Source organism: Pteropus alecto, unplaced genomic scaffold (assembly GCF_000325575.1).
Source record: "Pteropus alecto unplaced genomic scaffold, ASM32557v1 scaffold86, whole genome shotgun sequence".
Lineage (NCBI taxonomy): Eukaryota > Metazoa > Chordata > Mammalia > Chiroptera > Pteropodidae > Pteropus > Pteropus alecto.
In genome coordinates this window covers 22,699,585-22,713,251 of record NW_006442109.1, presented here as the reverse complement: position 1 = coordinate 22,713,251, position 13,667 = coordinate 22,699,585, and the positions used below count along the sequence as shown (strand labels likewise).

Sequence of the window (13,667 nt, the reverse complement as noted above, 5' to 3'; positions counted from 1 at the left end):
CAACAAATAAACACAGAGTAATGAAAGTCTAAAGCCTTCAGAAGCACTTACCTTGGCACCTTCTTCCAGTGGAGGACAATGAGAACCCATCTGGACACAGACACTTGAAGCTGCCTTCAGTGTTACTGCATGTACCCAAGGCACAAATTTCTGGCTCTTCAACACACTCATCAATATCTAAAAGAATTACATGCATCGAACAAAGTCAAAACACAAAGAAGACACTATCGGGTACCAAATGCAAAATGTGGAAGTAAGAACTACATCAGACTTTCCAAACTCTTCAAATGATGAAGATATCTTCCTGTATCATAATGCTATGGGTAGACTTCTGGGCTGGATGACTTTTAAAAAATTAGCTTTGACAGTTGTTGCAAAAATGGAATCTGCAAGTACCTTCTAAGGGATGTGATGAGAAACGCCTCTTATCCAGAATGAGTTGCTTGGCTAGTTAGTAAGTTAGAGTAATTTCATTTCACCCTAAGCTAGGAAAGAAGCAAGAAGCTCATTCTGACTTCATGACTGCACAGGGAGCAGAAGTTCTGACATTTTAAGAGTGTTGTCAATGAGTTACTCAGTGAGAGACCTAAACCTTTGACCCAAATTTATTTCTCTCCACTCATTCACAGGGCTTTTCTCAATACCTCATTCTATAGCCCTAAAACTATAAATTTTACAAGGACGCGAATATATATGAAAATAATCCTATGTAGTATGAACTAAAGAGATAACAGAAGATGAGGTTCTGAACTCTCATCTGCAGGTTAATTTTTCTGAAGAAAAATATCTTCCCTAGATAGGCTATTGTTTTTCTTTCATCATACAGATATTAGGAATCTGATACACTTAGAATTGTGGCATGTTTCCTTTCACACCTTAATACATCTTAGCTACTGTAAAGGACTGATAAAGGATGGTCCGAGGCGAAGTTTGAATGGCTTGGGTAATCATATGCCCTAGTTTTCCCGAGAGAGTCCTAGCTTATGCCTGTTGACCTGTTCTCATTGGTGACTTCCTCAAAAATTGTCTTGGTTTGGTCAATAAATTATATGATTAACCTACTTATGGAAAAGTAATGCCACTGTTTCCAACAGATTTACCCATCTTTCCCTCTGACTTTTGACAGAAATTTGTAGTAAAAAAGATTCTGAGCCATGCTATTTTTATGGATACATTTTTTCAATAAAACACATATCTCTTGAATCTTGGGGCTCTTTATTTTCACGTTTGTGTAAAGAGTTCTACCAGCACCAAAATGTATTTGCATTACACAACTTTATTCCCACAGGTCCAACTAAGGGGAAGTTAGAAAATTAACTTCTTTTTCTTGACTTAGTATTATAAATACCACATAGATATTCTAGAAATATGCAATGCAAAGTCATTATTTTCCTGTACGATGCCAAACCAGCCTTTTCATTACTCCATGTTATTACTTGGATTGATAATTGCATCTTGTTTCCAGTAGTTTATTAACAAATCTGAACTGCTGATGATGATTGAGTTACTCCATTTCCACACTCTCTCCACCACAACATCTAACCTTTTCTTAAAAGAAAAGCTAGCTTTTGTAAAAATACTCAAATGACAAATTTTGGTTACTGTTTTTGTCGCTGTCATTATAATTCTTTCTCTTATAGTAGAAATTAACCTTTAAATGCTGACTTCCTAAGAGTGGGGACAAAGACTGTAGGATAGATACATTTATTGACTATTCAAAAAGTTGTTGTTCTTTCTATACATTTCCATTCTGTTTATTCTAGGGGAATTTTGTATTAATCATGGAGTAAATAAAGCCAATCTTTAATAAAAATAAAATAACATGCTCAATAATTTGCATTTAGGTCCAATTTTGATTATATGTTTCCATTTAGAATATTATGACTTGACTATGATTTAAATTGGATATATAATAAAATTTATCATCGATGATATTAAAAGTGAAGAAAATTCTTACTCATTATAGATTAGATGCAGTCCTATTGAAAGGCGGGAGCATAGACTAGAATCCTTTCAACCCTAGTTATTTATGAAGTTCTGGCAATTAATGTCCTTCATTTAATTCAATGACGTATGTATTAAGGAAAGAAGTACTATGAAATTTGCTTAGAATTTGTTTATACTAACACATTTCCACTTTTCTATAGGTCAAAATAACATAGACAAATTATATAGCCACATGCATCCAACCTTTAATGTGGTCACTTAAAGATTTTAACTGGAATTAGGGAGCTATTTTTAGTTGCAATGTGTTGGCACTTAAAAACATATAATCCAGGATTTTTTACAAGCTGCATAAAAGCATACTAAAAAAGAGTCAGGGTCAATATGACCATATACACAGAGCAAATTATACTCATCAGGGATTAGTGTGAGAATTAAATGTCCTTGTCTCATCATGTAAGTATGAAGCCTCTGCCCTTGGATTTGTTTTGATAAGTTATTCCAAAATGAAGACACCATCACACCATCATGAAAGCTGTAATTCTGATGCCAGTGTAATAAACAATACTGCTTATTTCCAAATATTAATAGCCCTCTTACCTTCACACTTGTCATTTTGTAGACTGTATCCAGGTGGACAAATGCATCTGTAGGACCCATCCAAGTTCTGACAGGTGCCTGGTGCACATTTTCCAGGTTCTAAAACACATTCATTGATGTCTGCAAAGAAAAGACAAAAAGAAGGAAGAGGTTTCCACTGGCGTGATTTCCATCAAGCAATTAAAATTCAAAGAAACTGGAATCAAATCAAAGAAATACATAAAACTAAAGTCTACAAAACTCTACCAAGGAGAAAAATTAATACTCAATAAAATTAATACTCAATAAAAATAAGCTTTATCAGCTTTTGGAAGTGTGCAATATAGCAACCATATTTTATTTAATCTACTACAAATTAAATATTTCCAGCAAAGTGTAGCATGTGAAAAGTCAATGGGTAAAAGATCGTTGAGAGCAGCCAAAAATTATATAAGAGCTTACTATAAAGCTATTTTGAAGAAAAAAATATAAGAAATGGAATTATGATTGTTTATAGAATGATTTAATTGTTGAATTCTTAAATTTAACAGTTTAACTGTTCTCTGTGAGTACAACTTAATTTTAAAAGATAAGGGGGGAAAGTGATGTGTGTGTGTATGTATCTTCTATGGAAGAATTACTGTAACTCTACTCTGATTTTTTTTTTCTTCCAGGCTTCCAGAAGGAAGGGTTGCGATAGAGACTGCAAGATTCTCTGACTGGTCTCTGGGGACGTTCTTTGGATGCTCTTTCTGAGGCAGTACTCACCCACACAGGTTCTCCCATCTGGAGCCACCTCATAGCCTTCATTGCACTGACACTGGAAGGACCCCACTGTATTGATGCACTGGCCATTCCTGCAAAGGTTCCCATTTCCAGTTGCACATTCATCAACATCTGCCAAAAAAATATCCTTTGATATATTCCAAAGAAAATGTCATAATCCCAGCAATGATCAAAACCTTTAAAGGGAAAAATACTTGTTCTGAATTTCAGCGGCCTTTGCTGGCTCAGCCAAACATAAGAAATTCCAATGAAAATCTAGTTTGTAATAACAGATCTGGTTTTAAGCACCTGTCAAAACCTATCATATTACACAATTCTATTAATTAGAAATTGATAATTTATATGAGTTTACTTTAATCTTCCTTTAGATTTAATTTTTCAAGGCTAAAACTGAATTACTGATACACAATGCAGCTGAGGGTATTAAGTATTCCCATAATTAGAGTTATAGAAAATTAGCCTCAAGAATAATACTACATTTGGTTCATTATCTTCACTTATGAATAATGTAGCATGTTTTATAAGAAGGTTTTAATAGATTCGGTAATTTACTTCTTTTAAGAGAGGCTATAGTGAAACATCTAGACAAGTAAGTCAATTATTCATGAATTATGTAATTTCTACACAAAGAATCACTTTTGTCTTTTAAAATGTAATCAATTCATTTGGAAATTTATTTAATTCACAGCAGAGCAGACATAAAAATTATAGCTGCTAATGAGCATTTTAATAAAAGTAATGGATGTAGTTACTATGTTTGACATTTAATTAGCACATTCTACTTGACAAATCTTTTAACCAATGATCATGCATAAGATGGCATATATTCAAAAAAGATAGCTGGCACACTGGAGATGATGCTAATGACAAAGAACAGAAATAAAACTGACTTCCTCTGGTGATCAACTATTCTGCACACGCACCTATACAGTCATTGTTGTGAGAAAGGATGAAACCATGATTGCAGCGGCAGTTGAAAGAACCAATTGTGTTTCGGCAAGTTCCGTTCCCACAGGCATCTCTCTCACACTCATTTATGTCTATCAGGAGCAAAGGACACAGAAAAACATGATTATTAACAGAAGAAGCTGCATAGTTACCTGAGATTAAAGGGCATCTTAGGATTCACGAAGTATCATACGTAGGCTGAGAACTTTTTGATATTGGTATTAGTTCCAGCAGTGGCAGCTCCCCATGAGAAACCAGCAAAAGGCAAGGTTCTAAACTTTGGGAGTAAATCATTTCCTTGGTTGGCATGTGAAAGGAGGCAAGCTAAGGACATGAGAACTGGACAAGAATTATTTTATTCTATTTACTTCTAGAATTCTCCACCCTTGCCACTTTTCTCAAATATTTTCACTTGCAAATGGAAAATTCTGTGTGCATCTGGGTCTTGATTTGCTGCCACCTTTGGCAAACTTCAGCCTTTAAGATTCTCACTCCAGTTTACCAAAAAGCAGTGAGTCACCTGATATTACCCTGAAATCAGCAACAAAATAAATTAGCTTTCTAACTCACCTGACATTTTAGACATCATTTTCCTTTTTCCCAGTCCACCCCTAAAACCCACCATCACTCTCACCAAGATAAGAGTGACTTACCTCACTCTACGAAACTATTCCAATGGATGACACTTAATTTGGCTCTTAACACTCTTACAATATTGTTTGTCTTTTTATTGGTTTATGACTGTTCTCTTTGACTATTTATTAAAACTACTTTGGCATCTTTTATGTCTTTGCATCTCACTATAGCAGCTAACATTCCTCTTATAAAGAGTAGGTGCACATTGTATTAAGAAGGAAATAAGAAATTAAAAATGAAAGAAAGCTGATACTGCTGGTTTGCAAGATTAAAGCAGAATGAGGAGGGCAAGGACAAAGGGAGGGAGAGGGAGCAGAATGTAACACTCCAGGTTAGCCAAACATAGTGTTCAGAGTTAGAATTTCCTTTCCTTTCAAATTTTGGACATGAAGATGAATTATCTGTGATCCTAAATCAGAAAGCTATTGCTGACCCCAAAGTGACTCCAATGTGTGTGTCTGTGTTTGAAGACTGCTCTCAGATGAGTCACCCTGCCAGCAATCAAGAGCTTCTGCCTTGATTCATTTTTAGCCAAGCTTTGGTAGGGCAGGTTCTTTGCTTGGGGCTTGCAGACAATTCGGATGAAAGAGGGAGAAAGACATTTGGGCAGGTCACATTAATATGGGGGGTTAGCTCTCCAGTGATGAGCAGGGCTGATTATACTCCTTTAATTTAAAATTTGTTATCTGCTCTGAAGATGAAACTTTATGAGAATGTTTCCTAAAGGATGAATCCAATCTTAGCCAAAGGCAGGCACTTTAAACATGACTCTATTGACTGTTCTTTTTCCAGCTGTGAAACTGATTCATGTTCATAACTTCCCCCAAAAGACTTAATAGATGTCACTTTAAAGTAGAAAAAGAAAAGAGGTAAAGGGAGAAAATAATCGATTACATATTTGCAGGTTATTCTAAATCGACATTCTGATTCATTACAAAAACCAAGGAAGAGATTTAAAATCTTGAGCCCTTTTCTCCTAGGAAAATGTTTCTTTCCTTTCTTTTTTTTTTGCCTCCGTAGGTTAGGATCTGTAAATTTGCCTTTGAGGTTCCAGTATAAACTAAGACCCTCCTCAAAAAATGCTCATTCTCACTCAAAAGCTGTATTCCGTTCCAATATGGCAAACCCACATAAATATTATAAAAGAATAGTCCATTAACATTAATAAAAAGAAATTTTTATCTAAATATCTTCCTAAGTTATTCCTTAGTTGAAAGTTTTCCTTAACTGACAGCCAGCCAGATGAACACCAAGTAAGAGGGTTATTATGTTCAGATTGCCAAAGATTAAATACCAAGGGATGCTAATGCTACATGCCTGCTTGTATTTTTATTTTACAAATAGCAAAATGACTACTGAAGTTTTAGTATTGACCTTTATATATTCAGATGCAAATGAGTTTTTCAATAGTATATGAAGAAAAAAATGAAATAATTACATACTCACCCAAGCACATAGTTTGATCAGCATTTGTTTTAAAACCAGTGTGGCAAAGGCAATAAAAGCTTCCGACTGTATCAATACACTGTCCATGGCTGCATATGTTGGGAATTTCCTGACATTCATTGCGATCTGTAGATAAAAAGCATCTTAAGTGGAAGCTCAGAAGACAAAATCAAATTGAATAACTTACTTCCAGGTGTTGCTTCAGGATTAATCCTAGCTCTAGACTCTGGAGTAAGCCAGTAAAAGAGATGCTGGCATTATATTTCTTTTTGCCTCAAAATTGGTTGAAACTTACTCTCATTTACTGGGCATATCCAGAGTATGTTAACAGTACATAAAAAAAAAAAACAAAAACAAACAAACAAAAAAAACGGAATACGGGCAGTATCCAAAAAATGTTCTGAAAGATGAGAAAACTTAAAAGTAGAATGAGGAAGAAAAATCCAAACGGGGAGATAATCCGTTTGATTATCTGCCTAAAAGCAGCATCATAGACTGTGGAATTAATTGAAGTATTTTGACTAGTCAAGGTTTGGTGTCTCAAATTATTGACCCTTCATAGCTTCTTTTAGAAATTTATGCCAACCTCAAACCAATCTCACTGCTAAGGTAGGTTTTCTTGATGGACAATCCACATTGTCCCTTATTTAAATTTTACCTCTTGGTTTGTCCTTACTCCTATAACCTTTTGTTCTATCTTAACCAGGTCTTCATGTTTACATGTGACTCCTTTTAGCACTTGACAATCCTAACAATATTTCTTTTTAGTTATATTCATTCAAAGGAAATCTTGGCCATTTTACTTCTGCCAGTCTTTAAGCTCTAAATTATATTTATCATCAATTGAATCTTTGTTGCTCTCCTGAAATCTGATGATCCATGTGGCAGAATTTATCGTGTGAATCTACAAATGACATAATTACATGTCTACTTATGTCTCCAATTTTTTAAGGTTTTCAAGATTCTATGTTTAGGGCAAATATATTGAAGAGCATGGATTCGTCCCAATTTTCCAATTGTCACAAAAGAAAGCAAATAACAGACTGCCACCTTGGGTGCAGATGTTATAGAGCACAGCAGCATCCTGCTCTCAGCTGAATAATCCAAACTTGCTATTTGCCTGCCCTGTCTACTGAGACAGCAGCAACTGGGAGCGGGCATTTCCTGCTACACGGAGGAGCTGTGCCCATGTCAGAAGAGAAGATATTCTCTCCATTTCATGTGCTCAGGCTGCCATTTTTACAGATTATTTAGAGTTGTGATGAATCACCCTACTGTTTAAAAGTCTCAAGTGAGGTTAAGTCTGTAATTAAGAGGGGAAATTGGGATAGAGCAGCTTAAGAGCTACTGCTAGCCTATGCAGATATGCTAATTAACAAATTATGATTCTTCCCATTGGAGAAAAATGGATTTAAAATAAGCAAACTGCTCCAAGATAGGCAGAGAAAACTGATTTCCATGACCAAGCTCTGTGAAGGAAGCTGATTTTGAGGACGGATGCCTCAGAGCCTACCATAGCTGGGTACCCTCAGGTAGTAATGGATCTGGGAGTATGCAAGGGACCAGGTCTGTCTTACCTCTGGGGCCCATAGGAAATATAGAACATTAAGGATTTTCTTAGAAATGGAACCCCAATAGAATTTGTCTTTCTCATGTTGCCTATTTCATGATGGTTTTAAAAAAAATGAAACATGGGGGTACTTTGAGGTTCTGTTGGTAAAACAGAAGGTTATAATTCTAGAGAATTTAATTGTGGAGTTCACTTTGTCTTGAGACCAGAAAATTAGGTTTCTGCAAGCATCAGGATTTGAACTCAGAGGTTGAGATAGGAGGTTTAAAGAGGGTATTGGGGGAAAATAACCCACACAGTCAGTGGAGAGAGAGGAGACCAAGAGGAGATTTTGGGAAGAAATTGTCCCTTGTCTTTAACTATATGAAAGAGTTCAGAAGAGGGCAGCATTTGCTCTAACTATACAGCTCCTCAAGTCAGACCAGCATCCTGGGCTTAGATAACTAAGTGTTCTCTCAGATCTCTCAGCAACAACGTGGGTATTACAGCCAGCTGTGATTTGGGGTTGAAAATGAAGCACTTATGAATTCAAATAAAAATCTTCTGATGGAAAGAAAATTTTAGTTCTTCATCTTAAACACAGGAAGCGAACAGTATATTGCAGGATGTTTGAAAAATGCTATGTATAGAATAGTATTTAAAGACATTTTAAAAGATTTTTAAAGTAAGACATAAATAAAGACATTTCCAGAGTGAGGTCTTCAACCCTAAAGGCTGAATAGTTGCAAAACTCATGTATGTACCTTTGCTTCTGAGAATTTCAATGAATAAGGGAAACTGAGCTTTGGCTACAAACAAAATTCACAGCACTTACTGATGGTTAACGGCTGATGAGTTTTATTTACTTTAATATTTCACAAGAAAAATGACAGGGCTTAAGCCTTAGCAGTCCCTGGCTGAACATGCTGTCTTGATGTATAAATAACTTTTTGCCTGAGTGTGAAATGGTGTGAAATGACACATTCTATATTATCAGCAATTCTTTATTTTGATTGGAATTATTTCACCCAGTTTCAAAAAATATAAATTAAGAGCAAAATGCAGGCAAGTGGTATCAATGCCAAGTTTCACTAGGGTATTGTGGCTCATATCAGAGACGTCCCCACTTTTCCTGTTTTTTTTTTTTTAATACATGAATAACAACAGCTCTGTTGACAAAATGCTAAAGACTTGCACATGTTCCTTTAAACTCAACAAAACAAGTCTTGATTCTCAAAGTGAGTTTTTGTTCTGTTATTATACCCTCTTCCCACCAAGGTCTCATAAAACAATGCAAAATACCCTACAGAGAGCAGTGTACTTCCTACCACTTAATCACTGGTAGGCAAGGAAATCCAAGGAAAATCTGACCATGTTCCTTTGTGTTGTTTCATTCACAAATGCATAAAATATCCAGGAAACTCCCTGTGAAATGAACCATAAGCAAACAACACATTCTTCTTGACCTTTCTGCTAACTATATAATGATTTACAATTACAATTATGTTCTTTTGCAGGTTAATGTGACACAGCTCAAGAGAGCTTCATTGCCTAGATTTGGTGTGTGTGGCTAGGATGGTGACAACCTCACCCGCCTAAGGGGGATTATGTAAAATTTAAAAAAAAGTATTTGGTCTTGAATACTGGTTAGGGAAGTGCGTGTATGTGCGTGCGTGTGTGTGTGTGTGTCTATGGGTGTGGCTGTTTGCGCTGTGTGTATGTGCGTGTGTGTGTGTGTGTGTGTGTTTATGGGTGTGGTTGTTTGCTGTAGGGTAGCAGATATGTAAATATGAAATCTATGTAAATGATTTATTTCTTGTTTTGAAAACACTAGATCTATAAAAAGGGGGAAAGCTAAGTGTTTAGACATTGCAACAATCTTACCTTTTCCCAGTTTAGTTGTTAGAACTCAGCAGTCTAAATCTTAACTTATGTATTCTCCAACTTAACCATCTCAAAAGAAATCCAGATAGCTGAAGCTTGATGGAGATAACCTACTGGGTTGGCGCATCCAGCCAATAGAGAACGACTTACCATTGCACTGCCCTGTGGACGTGAAGCGGTAGCCGGGCTTGCAGTCACAGCGGTAGCTGCCAGCAGTGTTGATGCATTCGGCATTGCGTTGGCACACTGGACCGTTCTGACACTCATCAATATCTACAAGCAGAAGAGAACTTAATTAGAAGGAGAACAGAATCTGGTGTCCAGTCGATGAAGCTTCTCACATAAAATAAATTTATATTTTCTCACGTTGATCATCTTTATCGAACAGACAAAGGAAGACTGAAAAGTCACTTTCTAGTTTTTCCACTTTACTAATATTCTTCGTGAATGTGAGTACTTGATTTATAACCACATATGGACTTTAATGATGCTCATGTCTTAAAAAAAAAGTCATAAAACTCAAATGCTATAGTCAGGACTTAATACCCTAATATCCTAGGAAACCTTGTATTTGTTCAAAGCCCCAGGATTTTCAGATTCAATCAGGTCGCTTTTGTCTGGAAAGCTGAAAGATCTGGAGAGCAGAGCACCTCAAACCTTAGTGTGGATATGAATTACTTGGAATCTTGTTGAAAAGCAGATTCTGACTCAGCATGTCTGGAGAGTGGCCTGAGATTCTGCATTTCCAATAAGCTCCCAGGTGATGCTGGTGCTCCTGGTCCACAGATAGTGTTTTGAGCTACAGGGTCGTAGAGGCTCCTGCTTAAATTACTGCCACATGACAGTCAAATCAAGAAAACAACACAAGGGGTTGCACTTAAAACTACAAAAGAAAACTCAATTTTCATTATCAAAGAAAAGAATAAAATGGATAATGTGTGCTTCAAAGCTTTGACTATGCTCAGGGGATTGGGGTGTGTGTGTGTGTGTGTGTGTGTGTGTGTGTGTGTGTGTGTGTAAAATATATATACATGTAAATATATAATTATGCAGTTCAAGTTATGTAGTAAATGTAATTAAAATGTAGTTCAAATTCACGGCACTGCAAAAGTTACTGCATAGTCCAGGCTATACCACAGGTCAAAAAAACATGTTCCCTGCCCATGTGCCAATGAAATAATTTAATTTAGTCAAAGCCCAATAAAGGGAATAGCCTGTAACACAGGTGGCAGTCAGCTCTCAGCACCAGTACTGGGGTTTCACACAGAAGTTGGTAGCCAAAGTTCCCACAAGGGGGCGGCAAATACATCAATCTACGCCTCTTAGGCCTGTGCTTTGTGGCGGGAAAGTGGCGGGAAAGCATCAGGACTACAGTCAGTGGAAGTTTTCTGTCTAATGTGGGGTGGGGCGTGCCTCTTTGTGCAGCGGATACAAGAGCAGAAGCATACTTGCTTCAGGATACAGTGGGCCCAGCAACCAGCACCACCTCACCCACCAAGTCTGCTCTCTTCTTAATTAAGGGTATATAGAAACAGAGAGGGTAGCTTATGTCCTAAGAAAAGCCAAACGATGTCACTGACAAGCATTTCTGTGATGCATCAGATGCCTGACATCTGATTATATGCATACTTGGGAAGAGCAGATGCATGGATGCTCCCCATAAATCACTTCTGGAATGCATTCCAACTTCAGTGTTGCTGAGGCATGTACTAAATCAATCTTCGTTTTCTGATTCTGAGAGCTAAGAGCATGCTGGGAAGCAGCTGACCCTGAATTAAACACTCACCCGGAGGATGGATATCCTGTGAAACGGAAACCAAAAGTTGGAGCACTTCATAATCTCAAATGCAAAGTGCCTTACATTGGTACAGCTGTAGCTTCCCAATCTTCTCAACCTTCCCAAGGTTGACTTGGTGGTCATGGGTGGCCTTGCCCATGAGGTATGGACAAGGGCTGCTGCTTCACCAAATATAAGTACCAAAGAGGCACCTGGGTAAAGTAACTATCAAACGGATCTCTGAAGGGAAGAGAAAGGGAGATGCTCCCAAGGAAATGGCAGTCATCCTGAAGCATGTATGTAAGGTGGAAAGCTGTGGCTATGAGGAAGGCAGCCAACCGCAGCATTGTAAGATCATCTGCTGTGGGCTTCCTCTACTCTCCAGCACCTTGCCTCCTCCTCAGACTCCTAATTCTTGATGGCCTCTCAAAGTACAGGCTCTGGGCCAGGGCCTGAAATGACCATCTGAATGGCTATCGCCTCACTCCCACGCCCCTACCCCACAACCCCACAGTGGGCAGAGTTAAGGACATGTGCTGACTTGGCTCTGTAACCAAAACCCAGTGAGGAGAATTTAACAAGCATGTGCTTGGGACTATAACTTTACTCATGGTCTATAATTGTCCCCAGTTTAGGAGAAAAAGATTTAACATCAAAATGTCAACATATGTGCTCTAATCCGTGCTCTAAGGGGTAATAACCCTTTCTAACATGAAAAAAAAATAACTCTGCTAGAGGCCCCAAGTTTAAATATTAAATAGAAAATTATTCCAGCTATCCTAGGGCACATAGTATATTTAATAACCAGTAATGTCCCTTTTACTAAAATGTAAAAGAACACTATCTTCCCCAGATGTAGGAAAAATATGAAGTGCTGTAAGGAATGTGCAGAATCACAGCACATACACATGGCAAGGGGAGGTCATTTGAAAATGAAAAAAGTACCATTTGCATGCATGCCAACATTCTTCATATAAAATCGAATTTGCTGTTCTTGCCATTTGGAATTCTCTCATGCATTTGGAATATTTGCATTAACCTTGTTTTCACTTGGGAGTAGCAAAGGCTCCGTTTGGAAGAGAACACTGACTCTGAGATTCAACACAAGATGACTGCCTAGCACTCATGCTCACTTTCAAGCAATGTGAAACAAAAGCAATCTATCTGGCACACCCAGGATCTCATGGCTTTTTCATATCAGCTGGGAAACCTAATATATTGTGTATGTAGAGGAGTAGTCTGGGGAATGCATGTCCTACTTTTCTCCCTGAGAATTAGTAAATTTTTTTGCATGAAATTTCATGGAAGTAATGTACGGAGGAGGCAAGAGAATTAAAATGTTAATCAAGTCACATTTAGAGACTGAAATATACTGGCCAGTCCTGCAGCCAGGCCAGAAGGAAACCTTCAGAACAAAGGAAGATTTCTGCTGAGATTGCTAACAACCCATTCCCCATACCTGTGGAAGGGGACACAGGAACAATGGAGTCTTTAAGTAGCTGCCCTACACAAATAAAATTGTTCATTCCCTATGGCTAAAATCATGGGGAACCTATAGATTAAATAAAGGCTGAGAACTGCCAGCAGGCCTTTTAGGCTACATATTCTTCTTCTTTCCCCTTCCTCACTGTGTGTCCATATCAAAGGAAATGAGAACTAAAGAATGTCATATAAACTGAATTCCCTGAACACTCAGGGTCCCTCCCAGTGCCCTTACTCTGTCTCCTTCACTGTCTCTCTTACTCTCTGCCTCTGAGAGGAGACCACACTGTCTGCAGAGTCTTATCCCTTATCTAATAGACTTTCCTTTTGACTCTAATTTTGGCATCTGTGCTGAATTCTTTCTACACTCTCTGCCAAACGACCCTTTTCTTCTCTCAGTGCAGGGCTTGGTCTCCCCACCACTCAGAGAAATTTGCCCTGTCCTGCATCAAAGGTGCCCTTCACTATTTCCAATGCTGTGAAATTGGACATGTGTGTGGCTAAGTAGCTCTCCCGTTAGCTCACTTCTGGACACGATATAGTGACAACATCACTTACCTTCACAAACCAACAGCTTGTCATTATAGAAGAAGCCCACAGGACATTCACATCTGAAACTGCCAACCATGTTGATAC

At 37.7% G+C, this 13,667-nt stretch overlaps 1 protein-coding gene across 1 annotated transcript in view; it reads right to left on the bottom strand.

Moving 5' to 3' along the window:
• Positions 1-13,667, bottom strand: part of FBN1 (fibrillin 1) — a 220,616-nt gene that overhangs the window by 28,596 nt on the left and 178,353 nt on the right. Inside the window, 7 exon segments of the mRNA XM_015595908.2 lie at positions 52-177; positions 2,545-2,664; positions 3,292-3,420; positions 4,233-4,349; positions 6,340-6,465; positions 9,923-10,045; positions 13,590-13,667. The exon segment at positions 13,590-13,667 is cut by the window's right edge and continues 33 nt beyond it. Coding sequence (XP_015451394.1) covers positions 52-177; positions 2,545-2,664; positions 3,292-3,420; positions 4,233-4,349; positions 6,340-6,465; positions 9,923-10,045; positions 13,590-13,667 — 819 coding nt within the window.